Source organism: Cavia porcellus, unplaced genomic scaffold (genome assembly GCF_034190915.1).
Source record: "Cavia porcellus strain 051 isolate PalLab524CR breed Dunkin Hartley unplaced genomic scaffold, mCavPor4.1 scaffold_1, whole genome shotgun sequence".
Taxonomy (NCBI): Eukaryota; Metazoa; Chordata; class Mammalia; order Rodentia; family Caviidae; genus Cavia; species Cavia porcellus.
In genome coordinates, this window is record NW_026947484.1 from 239,780,425 (window position 1) to 239,799,521 (window position 19,097).

At 41.0% G+C, this 19,097-nt stretch overlaps 1 protein-coding gene across 10 annotated transcripts in view; it reads left to right on the forward strand.

Annotated features, from left to right (window-relative positions):
• Positions 1–19,097, forward strand: part of Ldah (lipid droplet associated hydrolase) — a 133,927-nt gene that overhangs the window by 88,091 nt on the left and 26,739 nt on the right. For all 10 annotated transcript variants that reach the window (XM_063231995.1, XM_063231962.1, XM_013155978.3 and 7 more), the window contains one exon: positions 12,642–12,876. In XM_063231995.1, the coding sequence (XP_063088065.1) occupies positions 12,642–12,876 (235 nt within the window). The remainder of the gene's footprint in view (positions 1–12,641; positions 12,877–19,097) is intronic.

Genomic DNA, 19,097 nt, shown 5'->3' on the forward strand with positions numbered 1-19,097 from the left:
GGAGAGGGAAAAGGGGTTAAAAAAAAAGCAAGCCGTATGTGCCCACTCCCCAAGATGATTGCAAACTGCATGTACTGCAAACATGTACTAATAAAACTTTTAAAGTAAAACAGTGAAGATACTAAATTTAGTATAATGTCTCAGAATTTCAACAAGATTATTGAAAATATCATACCACAATGATACATGTGCACCCATGTTTATAACTGCACAATTTATAATAGCCAGATCTTGAAAACAACAAAAATGCCCATCAACTAAGGAATGGATTTTTTAAAAGATGTGGCATTTTTTATGTAGTGGAATACTACTCAGCTATAAAGAATGATAAACGCGAGCCTTTTTTAGATGATGGACGCAACTAGAAACCATACTCATAAGTGAAATAAATCAGACTCGCATGTGTAAACAGTATATTGTCTCACTGGTATAAGAAACTAAAAGAGTAAATAAGGTCCAGAAGTTACAATAGATAAAGTAAAAGGGGGAGAAACTGCAAAGGGAAGTTATATTGATCAGTCTTGCATGCCTGTGTCTGTAACCTGAACAACTATTTTGAAGATAATAATATGCAGTATAACAACCATTGTTAAATGCCTGTCATCTTGTTTTGAAATACTATTTCGCTATTGTTTTTTGTTGTTGTTATCATTTTGCTTTTCTTGATTGTTTGCTTCTTAATTTTTCTGGTTTTTTCCTTTAAAATTTAAGAAAAAAGAATTTCCAGCAGATTCCTATAGAATTTGGATAACCAATTCCAAACTGTTTACACAAATGCAGAGAGCCAAAAATATCCGAGGCATTCTTGAAGGACAAGATGGGTGTAAATTACCAGATATCAAAATATATTACAAAGCTTTAGTAAATAAGATGTCGATGCAGAGTGGGCCAGTGGGACAGAGAAGAAGGCTCTAACACAGGCGCATCCACACTTGCTCGGGATTTACACCTGACGCTTCACTTAAAAGCAGAGAGAAGGCAGCCTTGCATTTAGTCGTGCTTGGGCCAGTTGGATTTCCATATGGAAAAATTAAATTAGACTCATATTTCACAGCAGACATGGAAGTCCATTTCAGGTAATGATGGACTTAGGTGTGAAAGAAGAAACTGTCCTAGTTAAAGGAGACGTATATTTGGCTCACAGTTTGTAGAGGTTTCAGGCCATAGTCAGCTGACTACAAGGCAGGGTGACATTGCAGAGCAGCATCACAGAGGACAAATAGTCCATGGCAAAGCAGGATAGCAAATGGTAGCCAGTAGTGAATTAGTAATCAGCAAGTGACAAACCACAGCCACAACTATCACAGTCCCTCATATCTTACTCGGGCTCCCCGCCCCTAGGCTGGATAGCACTCACACCCTTAATCCTAGCATCATGGCTTTGATTCCAGCAGCAGCAAACCCCAGATCCAGCCACCTCCAAAAAACCCCATCTATGACTGCATGAGGCTTTGCGGGGGACATCTAGACACAAGCCGTAACAGAAACCTTGTAGACATATTACTACAAAAAGAATTGAGATATCGTGTACAGATACAAATTCCCTATAATGAATGTGATCATAGTGTATACCTAAGTTGTACCAATAAACTCAAATTTTATAAATGAACAAATAGCCCAGGGGTCTGCAGTGACTGTAATCTGTAGCTGATCTGGCTCCCTTATCGTGTCTTATTCATGTAACTCCAAGAACTGACAAACTAGGACCTGGCCAGAGCTAAGAACTCAGCTTCTTCATCATTGTCTTTTTTTCCGTCTCACTTGCTACCATCCTGCTCCTCAGCCTAGTGGGACGACTCTCCTGTGGGCCAAGGAGGTAGCTCTTCAGCCATCCGCCGGAGGCCTGTCGACCGGCAGAGAAGCCGTTCCTTTCTCCGCACCAGCTGCTGTCTTGCATCACTCCACCCCCAATGGAAACCTGTTTAGTCCTGCCAAGTTCAGCAGAACATCTGTAGCACTTTGCAGAATCAAAGGACTCATGATATCAGAATTCCCTGAAAAGGGGCTGCGGGTTTAGCTCAGAGACGTAAGTGCCTGCTTGGCAAGTGTGAAGTTGTGAGTTCAATCCTGGTACCAAAATAATAATAATTATAATAAATAAGTAAATAAATAAACAGAAGTCCCTGAAAACTAGAATTTGAAGGTGGAAAATTAATCCTTAATTGTGGTGCCACTTGCAGCTGCCTGATTTTTACTTTGTAGACTGTTAAAGCATGCTGTTTGTTATCCAAATGAAACACCCCTAAACTGTACTGTTAGTGTTAGATAGTGTAATGCAAACTTCCTTTCTCTGTGAACTCCAGACATGCACTAAGATGACTGTACTTTGAGAAACAGAGAGGAAGTGTGGTGCTTTATGCATGCTCTGTGAGTCCCTGTTGGTCCGTGCCTTCTTCTGTGTCCAGTATTTTTACACTATCTGACTTTTACCCACCTAAAGGGCACATGCCACATCTTTAAAAGTTACGGAGGTCATGTTGGAATTTGAGCCCTGGATACCAGTCCTTTAACAATCACAGCAGCAGCAAAAGATCTTTTGACAAAGTCTAAGCTGAAGTCATGGCATACTCCCACATCCAAAAAGAGCTGTAGTTATGATGGTTGTACCATGTACTCTGTGCGTCCTCTGTATCATAGTGCTTACTGCTGAATTAAGACTGTTGTATTCCTCTGTATGTTAGAAAAGGAAAAAGATGACCAAATGTCAGAATAGTGCTGGCATTCTAGAGCTGATCTCAATCCTCCTGTCTACACAAATTGAGTTGGAGTTCACTGAACGTGGCATGCAGAGAGGGTGATTCCTTTTGTTGATTTTTCTTGTCCAGACTCCACAGAGACCCCACATGCCATATGAGTGTTAGTATGTAACCGTTGTGTAAGTCCATGGCAATGCAGGCAACTCTGGCTGTGACTTGATTCCAGAACATAACCCGCCTGACATTCTGGAACTCGTGCTCACAAGTATCCATGCACGCTGCTGTGTCGTCAGTAAGCATGGTCCAGGCCATCGTGCACGACCTCCTCCGCTTTGTTCTTGAGAAGGGGCCAGAGCAGAAGTTCACGTGCATTTTCTGTTGAAACATGACATTCAGTTGAAATCACATCAGAAGTATTATTGGCAGTCCAGCATTTGTGAAGTTACTTGAAGCTGTATTTTTTTTTTTTTTTTACCGGTACCAGGGATCAAACTCACGACCGCCTGCTTGCAAGGCAGGTGCTTATGCCGCTGAGCTAAACCCCCAGCCCTTGTGAAGTTATTGGAAAAGCATCAAGGTCATACATACATGTATGAAATGAACAGTACATTCTTATATGATAGAAGACGAGCTCCAGTGGAGGTCAATTACTGTGTGACCAAAAGAGAAATGCTAAACTATTTCATCACTTCTTTTTGAGAGAGAAGGGAAAGTGTAAAGGAAATGACTGGGCACTTCCTTGAGGTACGTGACAAAGAAAGAAAGACAAAGACTGGAAAGAAAAAAGTCCTCCACAGTTTTCAGTCTTACATTTTTGTTCTCTATTCATGAGACAGACATCAGAGCAGAATTATAGATGACAGCTGGTCAACTTGGACACACTGGCAGTGTCATCAGACAGAATACTGTGAGAACACACTATCCCGAGCAGCAAATAGAAGAAAGCTAAGACCCACCGTACTCTCAGGGCCTCCAGGAAAAGTACATGGAACACATTCACAAAGAGTAATGTAAATACGGAAGGCAGTGACAAAGCGAGTCATGATACCCAGTGTCAAAAGGACAAGCTTGCAGCTGAAGCTGAATACACCTCACAGTTTAAACCTACGTTGTACTCAGGGAAAAGAAAAGAAATCTAAATTTGTATAAACACACTTAGGATAGCTAAGATGATTGTGCTACAAATTCTGTAAGTTCGTAGAACAAAGCAGTTAATATTCATAGGATTGGAACAATTTTGCATGTATCTGTCACGTGACCTGAGGAACGTTGAAAATCACTGTGTAAAATAGCAACCTTAGTTCTGTTCCTACCACCGTGTTTTGAAAACCTGTATCTTCATTGTTTTGGGCTCTTTGCTATCATTATTTGTCTTTTTTGTTTATTTTTCTAGTAATCTGTTTTTTTTAATTGTTTTGTTTTTCCCTGTAATGCAGAAAGGGATAGGAATACATGTAGAGACTTATACGTGCCTAGAACTTCTAAACAGTTTATGAGAATCAATGTGTCATGAAATGAACAGCTGCTTTGAAAAGAAACAGACGTTATGGTACCCATTGCTGATTTCATATCATCATGCTGTGAAATCCAGTAATGCTTCTGTTCTTTCAGAGTGGTTCTAGTCAGGCCAGGGATTTAGCTCAGTGGCGTAAGTGCCTGCCCGGCAAGTGCGAGGTCGTAAGTTCGATCCCCAGTACGGAAAAAAAAAAAAAGAAACCTGAGTGGTTTTAGTGTGTTTTGTATTGTTTAATTTTTTTTTTTTGACTGTGATTTTTTTTTCACTTTATTTAAGGATAAAAGAAAAAAAAAGCAGGGAAAGGGTACAAGTTATACAGATTTACAGAAAAAAAATGAACAGTAGGAAATCACTAGTTAATGGATTACATATTGTCATCTTAGAAATAATTGTTCAAGTCACAAAATTAAAGCTTGTAAAGTGGACATTCCATCAATGATACTGCAAACAGTTCTGTTCATTGATCCAATAAAACTCTGTGATATCATTTTCTATCTTATACACTTAAATATACATGCAGTTATATAGTTTGGAGCACTTTCTTTTCCTCTCTTTTGTACCATGACTATTACACATTTTGGGTTTCATTGCTCCCACGGTTCTTATTACTTTTTTGGAAGAGAGTAAAACCAAATGTGACATAACAGAACAGAATCGGTCAAGTCAAAAGGGTGGACATAATAGATAATGTAAAAACATAATACAAGGTGATCAACAATGGTTACTATAATGCCTCCCGCTATCTCTAATAGAATTGCCTATATCATCAGTTATAATAAAATTGAACAAAACAGTAAAGAATAAAACCAACAAAACCAAAACATTGGAGACATTGTAGGTCTTCAAAAGTAGATAAAAGTCAACAAGAATGGGCGTCATAATGAATCTCATTATCTTCATAGCTGATGCCTAAACTTTCGAACCTGATACTATCCAGCAAAACAGAATAGGGGAACATCAGTTAAAAACCAGATGGTGAGAGTAATACAGGGCTTTAAATCAAGGTAATGAAAAGTCAAAGTGGGTTACTATAATATATCCTGCTATTTTTTTCCTTTAATTAAAAGGATAAAGATAAAAAAGTAAATAATGGAGTGGAGATTGAGATAAAAGAGGGCATAACAACGAAACAGCGCAGATCAAAACATAACCATTTAAGCAGAATAGTGTTTTACCACCAGATAATCCTAACCTAAATGTAGTTACCATATTGTCTTTCTTTGAAATCCTTGAGTACAGCTTCGTATACTGTAGCATTAAGTATATCAAAACAATGTAAAACCATTCAAGAGAATGACAGCATTACAGAGTATTTAGAATCGACTAACAGAAAATGAATAATGGTTTCTGTATAATCTCCTTGTCTTTACAAGGTTTTTGCTTATACTATCGTACATAATAAAATCCAGTAAGATACAACCTATTTAGACCATTGGAGACAGAAGGACAAAAGCTAGATGAGACTTCAAAACAAGATGATACTAAATCAGTATTACCTATTAAGATGTCATTTTCTCCAAAATAGCTGTTCCTATCATCCAGTCTTCTCTGCCTCATTTCTGTTGAGCTCTTTTTCTGTCAGTAGCTGTCAGTTTGTCTTCTTCATTTTGTTCTCTGCTCCATTCGTTGTGGCCTCTCTGCCATTATTTCTGGATTCTTTGTATTTTTCTTTTTTTAGAATATCCTGCAATACTCTCTTTAGAGTTGAATTGGTGGTTGCAAATTCCCCCAGTTCCTCTTTATCCTGGAAGCACCTTGTTTTTCCATCAATTTCCAGGGACAGTTGTGCAGGATATCTCAATCTTGGCTGGAGATTATTATCTTTCAAAGCTTGAATTATTTCCCCCCACGCTCTTCGTGATTTGATGGTTTGTGCCGAGAAATCTGCTGTAATTCTGATGGGTGTTCCCTTGTAAGTGGTCTGTTTCTTGTCTCTTACAGCTTTTAATATTCTGTTCTTGTATTGAATTTCTGGAATTTTTATTATTATATGCCTGGGTGTTGCTCTGTTTGGGTTATAGGTAGCTGGGGTCCTGTATGCCTCATACATCTGAGTATCTTTACCTTTTGCTAAATTAGGAAAATTCTCCTGGATTATTTCTGTGAGTAGCTTTTGTAGTTCACTTGTTTGTGTCCCTACTTCTTCTTTTACGTTCTTAATCCTTAAGTTATGGATCCTCTTATCATCTTCTTGTCTTTGTATTATTGCTGTTTGTTTCTTTGTTATTTTTAAGAAGTTTTTCATTTCATTCTCCCATATTACAAGTCTGCCCTCCAGTTCAGATAGTCTGTCCTTAGTTTCTTTCAAGCTGTTATGCCAGTCTTCGATAGACTTCTTGGTATCTTGGTAGTCCCTTTGAACCTGCTTCACGTATTCTATGCTTTCTCTGTTTTCTCCATCAAACAATTCTCCCCTTTTTTTCTGTTCTTCCATTCCACCGCCTGTTTTTTCTTGGGTGGTACTTAGCATTTCTCTAACTATTCTGCATACTTCTAGCTTCAGGTCGTTGATAACTTCATTCCTGAATTGGTCTATGAGGCTCTCTATATGGTGCCTTATGTATATTGGTGCGGTGTCTGCTATTGCCTGTTTCTCAGAATTGGGGGCCGAGGAGCCTTTCTTGTTGCTGCCTCTTCCCATGCTGCCTCTTCTTCTCTGTTCCTTATATATGCAAGCTTATATAAGAGGCCCAGCTTCTCTCCCAGTCAGCCACAGCCTGATCGAATTGCGCCAGTTAGGTGTTCCCGCTCACTGCTGCGCACCAGGGAGTTACGGACCAGGCAGCCTACATGTCTCCCCTCCCAGCCACCATCAGGCTCTGGGATCTGTGTTGGGACAGCCTACCAGGTCCGCCGGCAGCGTCACGCAGGCCAGGTACTTTTCACCAATCCCGCCCGAGAGGGGGATGTGTGGCTGGAGTCGCCACTGCGCCCTGCTCCCGCAGCACTGCTCGGGCCCAAAAAGTCCTCCGCTGGAGTCAAACTGTGGTAGAGTGTCAGCTTCTCTCACTCACCTCACCACAAGTCAGTGCACGCCTCCCTGCCGTTCGCAGATTGCCGTTCTCAGAGCTTCTGCGCGTCTCTCTCCTTGCTGAGCCACTGTAGAGGCAGCCAGCCGACGCGCGGCGGGAAACCCAAATCAATGGCGCGGGGTCCAGCCTCCACACCAAGGCTTTTCTGTTCCTGTTTTAGCACCAGGAATGCATTCCAAGTTGGTTTCTCTCAGCCCAGTTCGTTCCTGAGTCAGCAGAGCATATCTCCACCTGCTTATGTCTCCTTAGTCCGCACCATTCCTGGCTTCTCAGCCGAGTCTTTCAGAGAGCCTCCGGTAGTTGCTGTTATCTGTCCGCCATGTTCTCCTGAGGCCTGTATTGTTTAATTTTAACATACATGAAGGTGTGGACAGCGATTTTGCAGAGAACAAGAGACACATTGTGGCATCCACTTTTAATTTTCATATTGTCTGGTTTTGAAGACCTGTAATGCCTTCATTACTCTGTTTTGATCAGTTTTATACTGTTTTGTATGAATTCGTTGTGTGTGAAGATATAGACAACTATTTAGAAGAAAACAAGAGACGTTATGATAGCCACTGTAACTCTCCTGTTGTCTTACTTTGAAATCTGTGTCACTTGCATTGTTTTGCTTCTGATCTGATTTGTGTTCTGTTTTGTGCTGTTTTTTAAAATTAAAAAAAGAACCTACATTGTAGAAAAGATAAGAGATAAGATTATATGATTTATAAAAATTTTTAATGAAGAAATAATCTTTATGATTTTGTGTTAGAGAATAATTTCTTAAGACCACAAACAATAACTGTAAAAGACTGAATCCAGCTTAAAAATGGGCAGAGAACTTGGATGTTTCTTCACAGAAAACTTAGAAATGGCCTAAAGTATATGAAAAAGATGCTCAGTGTCATTAATCAGGGACATACAAATCAAAATCACAATAATATGTCACCTAACTCACATTAGTATTGTTACTATAAAAACCAAAAAATTAGTAAGTGTTGGTGAGGATGTGTAGAAACTGAAGCCCTGTGTATCCTGGCGTCTGCTGCGGGCGAGGGGAGAGTGGTACCGCTCCTTGGAATTATCTGTGAAGACGAGCCTGATGAGCACCGCGTGACCCAGCATTCTGCCTTGAGAGGACAGATCCAGCAGGAGTGCATGTGCACACACACATGCTAAGAAACACGCACAGCAATTTTAACAGGCCTGTGGGGCCTGGGTCCACACAAAAGGACCTGGGACGCTGCCACTTCATCCCAGCAGTGACAAGCCAGACAGACTGGGGAAAAGACTGAGAGCTTTTCTTAAATCCATTAGAGATGGGCGCAAGGCACACCGCTGTCCCCAAAGATAAAGAGATAGACAAGGAAATAGGGGCATCGTGCCTACCGGAACATAGATTCTCGAGGAGAAACCAGTGCCAGGGTAGGAGCCGCTACGTGTCCTCGACAAGTTGCTAGTGGACAACTCTGAGAGTTAAGAATTGTTTTGGAGATTACCTTCAGGCTCTGTCTTGGTTACTTTCTCATTGCTGGGACAAAATACTCAACATCTACAAGTTAAAGGAGAAAAACTTTATAGAAATTTTAGTCCATAGGTCGGCTCCAAAGCAGGGCAGCATGGCAGGGGCATCACAGAGGAGAAGCAGTCATGGCACGGCAGCAGGAAGCCAAGTGAGACTTGGTTCTTTCCCGTTTTATTCTGTCCGGGCCACAAGCCCTCTGGTTGGTGCCACCCACACCCAGCTTGGGTCTTCGGTCTTCAGCAAGGCCATCATCCACACCAGAGCTGTGTTAAACCGATCTGCGGATGAATTCAGTACTACACACCGTGACCCAGTGTCACACACCCGATCCAGGCACTCCCAAAGCCCCACCTATGAGCACACAGGTTGTGGAGGAGACATCCAGACAAAAGTCGTAACAGGCAGCCAGTCTGGTTCTCACAGTGAAAATGGGGCAAATCCCCTTGTGTTCTGGTATGGAGCAGCGGAAAGAAACAATTTTAAAATGTATCGGAGCACTGTGCTCTTCTTAACAAGGCCTATTCTAGAAGAAACTAGTTAGCCAGTTCCTGACTTGCTAGGGTTTTATCTGAGCCTCACTGATCTGGGAAGAAAGAAGTACTCCAGCTCCTCTAGCCATCCTCTCCATCCTTAGAGAAAATACTGCGAAACACTTGAGAATTCATAGTCCAGAGGCATACCCTTAAAAGTCTAAGACTTACTCATAGGATTGTAGAATGCTTTCACCTGGTACATCACATCCAGCTATAAATAAAAAGTTATAAGGGGGAAAAAACCATTTAATGAGGTGGAGCAAGCATCAGACCCAGATAAACATTAGGAAAAAACCAATCAGGAAATTATAACAACTGTAACTATATTCTAAAGTTTCTAATGGAAAAAGTAGGTAGCATCCAAGAACAGGCAGGCACTACAATAGAAACATGGAAATCTTCAGGCCAAAACAAAAGTGTTAGAGATCAGAAATACTATAAAAATGGGGTGTGATGGTGCACACCTGTAATTCCAGCACTCCGAGAGGCTGAGGCAGGGAGATCACAGCTTCAAGCTCAGCTTAGGCAGTTTGGTGACTTAGTGAGACCTGTCTCAAAGTGGTAGAAGCTCTAGGTATAGTTCAGTGCAGAGGCTCTGGGTTCAATCTCCAGTGCCACCAAAAAGAAGGGAAAAATCAGTTAGCACAAATGAAGGACAGCTCTGATGGACCTACTAGTAGACTGAGGATGGCTGAGAAGAAAATTCTGAGCTTAGGGTTACCTCAGTAGAAACCCCCAGACCTCAAACTGATGCTTCTGTGCGCACCTTTTTACCAGGTGTGACCAAAAATAGGGAGCAGGCTGCTCCTGAGTGCCTTCAACAGAAACACAGCTCACAGAAGAGAACAGAGGCCAAAAAGAAAGAAAAAGAACAGAACATCCAAAGACCTAGGGATGCCACCAAATTTGTTAGTGTGTGACGGGAATTCCATAGGGGAAGAGAGCCAGAGGAATTTCCCAGATGGTAAAGACTGAGTTCTCAAATCAGTGTCAGACGCCAAGCTGCAGATCCAGGAAACTCAGAAAACGCCAGGCAGGATGAGTAGCCCCTGCAAAAACAAAACAAGCAAAACAAAGACAACTAGGCATATTGTCTTCAAACTACAAAAAGTAAAAAATAATTCCTGAAAGAAGCCAAAAGGAAAAGTACCTTTCTAGAGAGATGCAAAACAAGAGTCACATTTAGCTTCTCAGCAGGCATGTAACAGGGAGAGACTGGAGTGAAATATCTCAGTGTACAGAAGGAGAAAAGCCATCAACCTAGAATTCTGAGCTAGGAAATCGTCCTTCAAAAGGAAAGGAAAAACAAGAACTTTCTCAGGTGGAAACAGAATTTGTTGCCAGAAATTCCCAGCTAAAAAGTGTTTAAAGTTCTGTAGCTTATAAAAATATGGATCAGAAACTCATCTACAAATGATAGACAACAACTCAAAAATTTATCAGTAAAATAGCTTATAATACATTCGTACAGCGTGACCCTGTATAGGAAAAAAGACAAGCTATGTAACATAAACCAGCATAAGTAAATCTTAAAAACAGTGTGCAATGCTAAATAAAACCACGAAAGCATACTGTGGTAAGGTTCACCAACCGGCAAATATAAGGAACATATAAGTGTGATGTGAAACAAAATTGATTGTATTATTAAAGATGACAAGTATTTATATTAAAAAAGCTTACCAAGATATGGGCAGAGAAAGGCCTTGTGATTAGAAATGCACGGGCAGAGCTCTGGCAATATTTCATTTCTTAGTGTACCTAGGTGTTCATTTTATAATTGTTAGATGATTTATAGTCTCTGGGCTTCACCAGGTACAATCCAACTATACAGTGACTAAACTTTTAAATATATGTTACAGTAAAAGGCACATTACCATTGATCACCCTTAAAACACTCGGTTCCGCCTCAGACACACTCATCCTAGCATCCGAGCACCTTCTGAAACTGTTCGGGAAGCTGTTTTCTGTGAGCGTCTTTGCCGGTGTGATGAGAAGCACAGTGAGTGATGCTAGGTGCCAGCACAGGAAAGCGCGGCCATAAAGCTGTGACACTGCGTCTCACCCATCCGCTGCGCCAGGTCTGAGACCATGCAGCTTCCGGCTCTTCCCCAAAGTCTTGTCTTTTTTTTTTGAGACAGTCTTACTATATTGTTCAGGCCGGCTTGGAACTCACTTTGCAGCCTAGGCTGGCCTCAAACTCATGAGGATCCTCCTGTCTCAGCCTTCTGAGTGCTCTGATTATAAGCGTGTGCCACTACGCCTGGCCACCAGCCTTAATGACCGTAAAAGTGAGCATTTGAATCAATACAAGACGTCAAGGCAGCTGTAGCAGCACAACTAAACACATAACTGAGGGCTTCAGAACGCTTCAGAAAGTAACAACACTGATAAGAAGTGCGTTCACAGGGTGGTCACGGTATTTTAAGGATTAACAACAAGGTGTCTTACTGTGCTGTTTTTTAAAATAAATATTCACTGTATTTTTAATTATATCTCCTACTATATGTGTTATACTTAACAGTTTAAGATTTGGTTTAGACAAAGTTCAGCATTCTGTTAATAATTTGATCTGTTGCATTTTATATTACTCTCTTAAAATAGGGATTGTGTTTAACTATTTTGACTTTTCTGATTCCCTTAGAAATTATGTATGTGTATACATACTAATCTCAGAAAATAATGAGGTCAATAATGGAAGACTTAAAATAACTTCATTGATGCCGTGTTTTCTCTTGCTAAGTTATTAAAATGTGTTTCCTGTGATTCTGACACACTGAGCAGGAATGATATTGTTGTCCTTAAACATCTTCCAGTAGCCTAGTAGAGATTCCCAACTTCCCTGGTACCCGGCTTCTGCGTTATTAAGGTTGGATCCATTGTTAGGAATATATTGGTTCTGTTAAAGATTATGCTTTGCTGGTAACATGAAGGAATAGGAGAGCTGCAGGTATAATCAATTATCAGCATATAAGTATAATCAATAGTTAAAATAATGCTGAGTGGAAGCAGACATTTATGTGGCTGTTTTCTTCAGATATCATGGTGAGTCAGCGGGGCAGGCGTAACTCCTGCAAAGGCATGTCAGGTCCTGATTGCAGCAGTTCTTCAAGGGAAGTGTGAATTGCTAACATGGTCTGGGAGTCATCCAGGAAACTCACTCGCCCTACCATGAAAATCAACCGCAGTATTTCTAGGGGGTCATTATTTATACCCCTGCCCATACGTGGTAATTCTCGTCCATCTGACGGGTCTCTAAGACACGGTCATTTGTCACCACTGTGTAGAAAATATAACAGAGCAGTGAGCAGTGGGCTGTGCCGTGAGGAAACCTCTCACCCAAGGTCCTGTTCACCGCAGGTCGTCCACGCCTTTCTGCTGTTCCCCACCATCGAACGTATGGCCGAGTCACCCAACGGCAAGATCGCCACCCCGCTGCTGTGCTGGTTTCGGTACGCTCTCTACGCCATCAGCTACTTACTGCTTAAACCGTGTCCTGACGTCGTCAAGTCCTGGCTAGCTGGCCTCATCCTTCAAGTCGTAGATATAAAGACGGAGTTTCCACTGACCAGTATGCTTCAGCCCTCCTGCCTTGGTAAGTGTATTTTAAAGGAATGTATTTATTACCGTATATGGAAGTGTCTACAGAGTAATCTCACACAGCAGATGAACAGCACACATGCAATTGTTTGTTAGATGTTTTTCCTCCCACAAGTTTAAAACTAGAAATAAAGTGAGTTCTGGCGAGGGTGAGGTGAGCTCTGACAGCAGGTCAGTGGAACCCGTGGAACCTGCTTCTGACTTCCCTCGGCGGGGACAAGTGACAAGCCTTCTGTGTGTGCCGCGCAGCCACGCGGGGCTCGGGCAGCTCCCGAGTGAGTCCTGTGAGCTCGGCAGTTACTCCCGCAGGGCTGCCGCTCATTCCGGAAGCTGTGTTTTGATCTTCTCCCTCTAACTGTTTTTAGGGAAGCTTTAGTTATAGAAGGAATAAATGATCATCGTGGTAGTATACTCTATACTGGGACTTTTGCTGGTTATAGTTCCTGCATGTGACAGGGAATGTTTCTGCTACTTGTCTCCAAAAGTTTAAAATATAATTTGTATTTTCAATGTTTAAGTTAATTGTGTTGGTACAGTCTTACGCACATAATGATCCTTTCGTCACAGGAAATGTGTACCTGCACAAAATGTATCCCAGTTCTTCTTCTCCTCACCTTCGCTTTCCCCTCCTTCCCCTCCCCACTTACAAAGCTTTGTTTCCATTTTGCTTCATTCTCCCCATTTTTCACACTCATTCCTTCCCCTCCCTTCTCCAGTCCCTGTTCCCCTCCCCGTGTGAACATTTTCTTCCTACTTCCCAGTACCTATCAGCCATTTCAGGCCTTATTTACCCTTTGGTTTCTCACACAAGAGAATGTGGTATTTAAACGTGTGTGTCTGATTCATTTCACTTGAAATTATTTCTGCTGCTTACCTAAGAATGCCTCACGTTATTCTTCCTTACCGCAGTGTGGTCCTGGGTTGTGCAGTGTATCCATCCATCTGCACGTGGGCGTGTGGGCTGTTTCCAAGATTTAGCTGCTGCAGATTGTGCCGCTGTAAACGTGGGTGTGTGATGCTTTTGAACTCTTGTTTTTTCACCTAGAAGGGGAACAGATGCGGCAAAGTGGAACCTCTAGTTTTAGTTTTCTGAAGAATCTCCGTACTGATTTCCACAGTGGTTGCACCGGTTTACACTCCCACCAACAGTGGAGAAGGGCTCCTTTCTCCCACAGCCCCTCCAGCATCTGCTATTGGTTGCTTTCTTGATAATAGCCATTCTTTCCGAAGTGAGACCTGATCTCACTGCTGTTCTGATGTGTGTTTACCGGGTGACCAGTGACGCTGAACACTTCTTCTTATGTTTGTTGGCATTTCCACTTCTTCATCTGAGTGTCCATTTCAGATGCCAGTTTTTGGATTGAGTTTTTTAATCTGAGGGACCTGATTTTGTTCGTCATGTATCCTAAATGTTGGTCCTGTGTCTGAGAAATGGCCGGTAGACTTTTGTTTCTCCTTCTGTGCGCTGTCTCTTCACTCTGTTGGTGGTTTCTGCACGGTGCAAAGCTTTGTAATAAGATGAGGTCCCAACTGCTGATTCTTTGTGATAGCTCCCATGTAACTGGGGTTCATAGTCCTTGCCTATACCTATGTCTTCAAGAGTTTGACCTATTCTTTCAACAGAGTAAGTATTTCTGATTTAATATTTAGGTCTTTGTTCTATTTCAGTTGCAGTTTAGTACATGGTGAGAGATACAGGACTAGGTTTAATAGTCAGCATGTAGAAATCAGTTTTCCCAACACCATTTATTAAAGAGGCTTTCTTCCAGTGAACACATTGGCCACTTTGTAGAAGAAGGGGTGGCTGAGTGTGTGTGGAGTTATTTCTGCATCTTGTAATTTGCACCTTGATCTTTGGGTCTTATTTTTTGCCAGTACCATGCTGTTTTTATCATGGCAGCTTAGTATAATTTCAAGTCAGGGATTGTGATGCCCCTTGCTTGCCTTTGTGGCCGAGAATTGCTTTGCTCTTGTAGGTCTCTTCTGCTTCCGAATGGATTTTAGGAATGGTGTCTCTATTCTGTGAGGTTTGCTATTGGTATTCTGACTGCGGTTGCGTTAAATCTGTATAACAGTTTTGGAAGTATGAGCACTTTCACTGTGTTGGTTCTTCCTACAAAAGAGCAAAATCTTTCCATTTTCTAATCTCCTCTTCAGTATCTCTGCTTTTTCAGAATGCTGGATTTTTCAGTGTTTCACTTTTTGATGCTATTGTGAAAGGTGAGTTGTTGTTTGTGTACAGGCATGCTGCTGATCTTGGAGTGTCGACTTTGTACCCAGCTATACGACTCAATGTGGTTATTAATTCTAGGATTCTGTGGTGGAATTTTCCCACCAATAATGACAGTTTAACATCTTCTTTCCTATCCTTATTCCATTTTGTTCTCTTGTCTAATTGTTCTAGCTAATGCTTCCAAAGCTATATGGAATAGGATAGTGATGGTGGGTGTCCTTGTCTCATTCCTGGTAGGAGAGTGAAAGGTTTGCATTTTTGACCACTTAATATGATGTTGACTGTTGGTTTTTGATAGATGACTTTTATCAAATTGAAATAACAACCTTCTATTCTAATTTTCTTTAGAGATGTTATCATGAATTGGTATTGTACTTTTTCAGATGCTTTTTCTATATCTATTGAGGTGATCGTGTGGTTTCTATCCTTGATTCTGTTAATGTGGTATATTATATCTGTTGATGTGCATATGTTGAACCATCCTTTCATGCCTGGATGAATCTTACTTGGTCATGGTGTATAATCTTGATGATTTGCTGCATTCTATTTTCCAGTATCTTTTTGAGAATTTTTATGTCTTTGTTCCTTAGGAGGAATAGCCTATAGTTCACTTTTTGGGTTGGATTCTTCTCTGGTTTTGGTATCAGGTTAACACTTGCTTCTAGGAAAGAATTAGGGAGTATTGTTTGCCTTTCAATTTCACTGAAGAGTTGGATGAGTAGTGGTATTAGATCTTCTCTAAATTTCTTGTGGAATTCATTAGTGAATCTGTCAGGACCTGGGCATTTCTTTGTTGGTATTTCTTAATTACTTCTTCAATTTCATTGATACTGGGTTATGTAGGATTTTTATATCTTCTTGATTCAGCTTTGGTAATTCGTATGTATCCAGGAATCTGCCCATTTGTTCTGTGTTTCTCATCTTATTAGAGTATAGGTTCTTGAAGTAGGTGTCGATGATCTTTATTTCTGCAGGATCTATTGTTATTTCACCCTTTTCTTTCCTCATTGTATGGATTTAAGTCTAAGGTTGGCTAAGGATTTGTCTATTTTATTTACTCTTTCAAAGAACCAGCTTTTCAATTGGTTGATTCTTTATATCATTTTGGGATCTTAATTGCATTAATTTCTGCTCAAATCTTAGTTACTTCCTCCTTATTACAAGTTTTGGCTTGACTTGCTCTTCTTTTTCTAGAAGCTTTGAGGCTCAACATTAAGTTGTTTACTTGAGCTCACTCTGTTTTTCTGATGTGGGAATTCACTGCTGTAAATTTCCTTCGCAGGACTGCTTTCCTGCATCCCATAGGTTCCAGTGTGTTATATTAGCATTATTGTTTAATTGTAGAAACTGTCTAATTTCTTCTTTAATTTCATTTGTGACTCATTCATTCTTTGAGAGGGTGTTATTTAATATCCATGTGTCCATGCAGTTTTTGCCATTGATTTCCAATTTCATTGCACTATAATCTGATAATATACATAAGATAACTTCAGTTCCTTTGCATTTACATAAGCATGTTCTGTGAGCTCGTCTGTGGTCTGTTTCGGAGAAGGTCCCACGGGTAGCTGTGCACTCTGTCATTGTAGGGAAAGAATCCTCCCTTTAGTTACAGCTGTGACTTCCGACTGCATCTTCCCACAGCTCCAAGCGCGTGCAGCCTACACAGCTCACCGTGTCTGTGGCTTCCTGACCCAGGCACCCAGAGCCTTCCAGTCATGCGGTTACTGGAGGAAACCTCTACCTTCAGGAAGCAAATGAATCCCTAGCTGAAGAATGCCTTCTGTTTTTAACTAAACTTTTACATTACGATAATTGTAGATTCACACGTAAGATGAAAAGAATACAGAGAAGTATGTGGAGAGTTATATCAGGTGCAAAATAGACTGTAAGCCAGACTGACCATTCCTCATGTCTATTCCAGAAGCCAGCCTGCAGACTTGAAACACAGCCCTTTTGTTTCTGACGACCTTTTCTCCTGGTCTTCTAGTCCCTTGCCTGTATTTCCAGCTGTCTGGTGTCCCACGGAACGTTTGCTTCAGTATCTCTGTGCTTTTCCAGTGAGCTGCCCAGTCTGTCCAGCTATGTGTAAAGGGAGAGAAGGTCCTGTCTTCCTCTCTGTGTTCTTGGTTTATTCTCTGCTTGGACTTAGTCTCCTGGAGTAACTACAGGCCAACCCTTGACCACGCATCTCAGGCCTCTTAGCCGGCTTTTCCCACCTGTCCCCTCTGGATCTGCCGTGCCACCCAGTCTTCTTTTGTGGCAGCTGTCACAGAAGTAGCCTCCACCCTGCACCCTGGCCGTCCTTCAGGTGACTCCTGATAATCTTGCTTACAACAAACAGAAGAAGGTCCTTGCTGTCTCGGGAGACCCAGCCTTACCGTGCTTAGTGGGCTTTTCCGAACGATGACCTTTAACTTGCCAGCTTGACTCGCAGGAGGCCTTGCGGGGTTTGCACATTATGTAATGTCTGTGCTTCGGTAGAAATCTTACGGAAACAAATGGAGGAAGTTCCCGAGTCCAAGTGGTGGATAATAAATCCTGCCCTATCTGGATAGACACTGTTTCTCCGTATCCTTTAGTTTATACACATATTTTCTGTTGTTGTAAGCTCTGAAAAATTCAAAGAATCAAAACATTCAAGTATTTCAAATGTTGCTACCCTTTGACTGGGACGGCGCATCCCTACCCATAGGCTAGTGTTCTGTGGCACTAGTGTTCTCCATGTGAGGGCTGAAATACCTTTCCACCTGACATGCAGAGAGGGGGAGCCCTGACTCAGTTAGCATGGGCCATAAACATTCTGCAGTGTTCATTAGTATCATTGGCATGATTAGATTGTTTTAAGTATTATTTTTAAAGAACATGCATGGATTTTCCCCTTAATTTTAATTGTAGAAGGTTTGCTACTATATATTTTCTTTAGAGTAGATGTTCTTCCATTTCATGAGAAATAGACTTGGCATTGAGACAGTTAACTTGGATTTTCTGATAACAGCTAAAAGAAAAAATATTTTAGCTCAGAAATATCACAGGTCAAGTAATTAACTTTTTAAAATATTCTGAGGTATTTTTGTTAGGCTAAACTGATGGTTTGTTTTTTTTTTTTTTTTTTTCCTTTCTGTTACCTGACTACAAAAACACAGCCCAGAGACGCAGGGAATTCCTGGCGGCCCACATTACATTGAATATATTCTTGTAAAAGAAACTCTCATAGTCTTTCCTTAATAAACATGGAAATAACTTTTATACATCCACATGGTATAAAATGAACTGAACCATTTAATGAGCTGACAATATATGCTTCAATCAGGACTCACAAATTCCTCTTGGATTATTTATAACTCAGCCCCAGAATAACTTTCTGGGGGAAGAAGTCAGATTCCCGATTACCCATTCTCCCCTTTATATGAGAAGCTTATAGAAATCGGTTTGGAAAATCCAATTGCAGCTTTTAATGATCAAAGTTTAGCCTAAAGTTTAAGAATAAAGGGAAAAAGTTTTACGGTCAGTATTAGGTAGGACCCAAGGGGATTAGAAATGGGACTTAGGGTGTCACTGTTTGGTTTAGAATTGAAAGGTCCTGCGTGTATCTTATTTTTTTCTAAAGAATTTTTACTTATATATTAAAATCTCTTGCGTTTTTTAGTTCTACAGCACTGAGTTGTTTTTCACTTTGGTAAATGGGGTGTCACCTAGGTAGGGTTACCTGTTTCCAGATGAAATGGACAGTGTAATAGCCAGACCCTTGGCGCAGGGAAACAGACAGTACACTTTATGAATAATAAACATTCTTCCTCAAATTTGACATAAATTCTAGAATGAGACAGTTTCATTTTTAGATCCAGTTTCTGCATTGCTAAAAGCCACATTTGGCACCATTAGGAAAGGTGGAAAACAACTTTAAAAAAACAAAACAAGAGCTACTAAAGGATTTCTGCTTGGTGGATGCTCCTCTGGGTGCCTGGGCGGATGCAGGCCTGCGC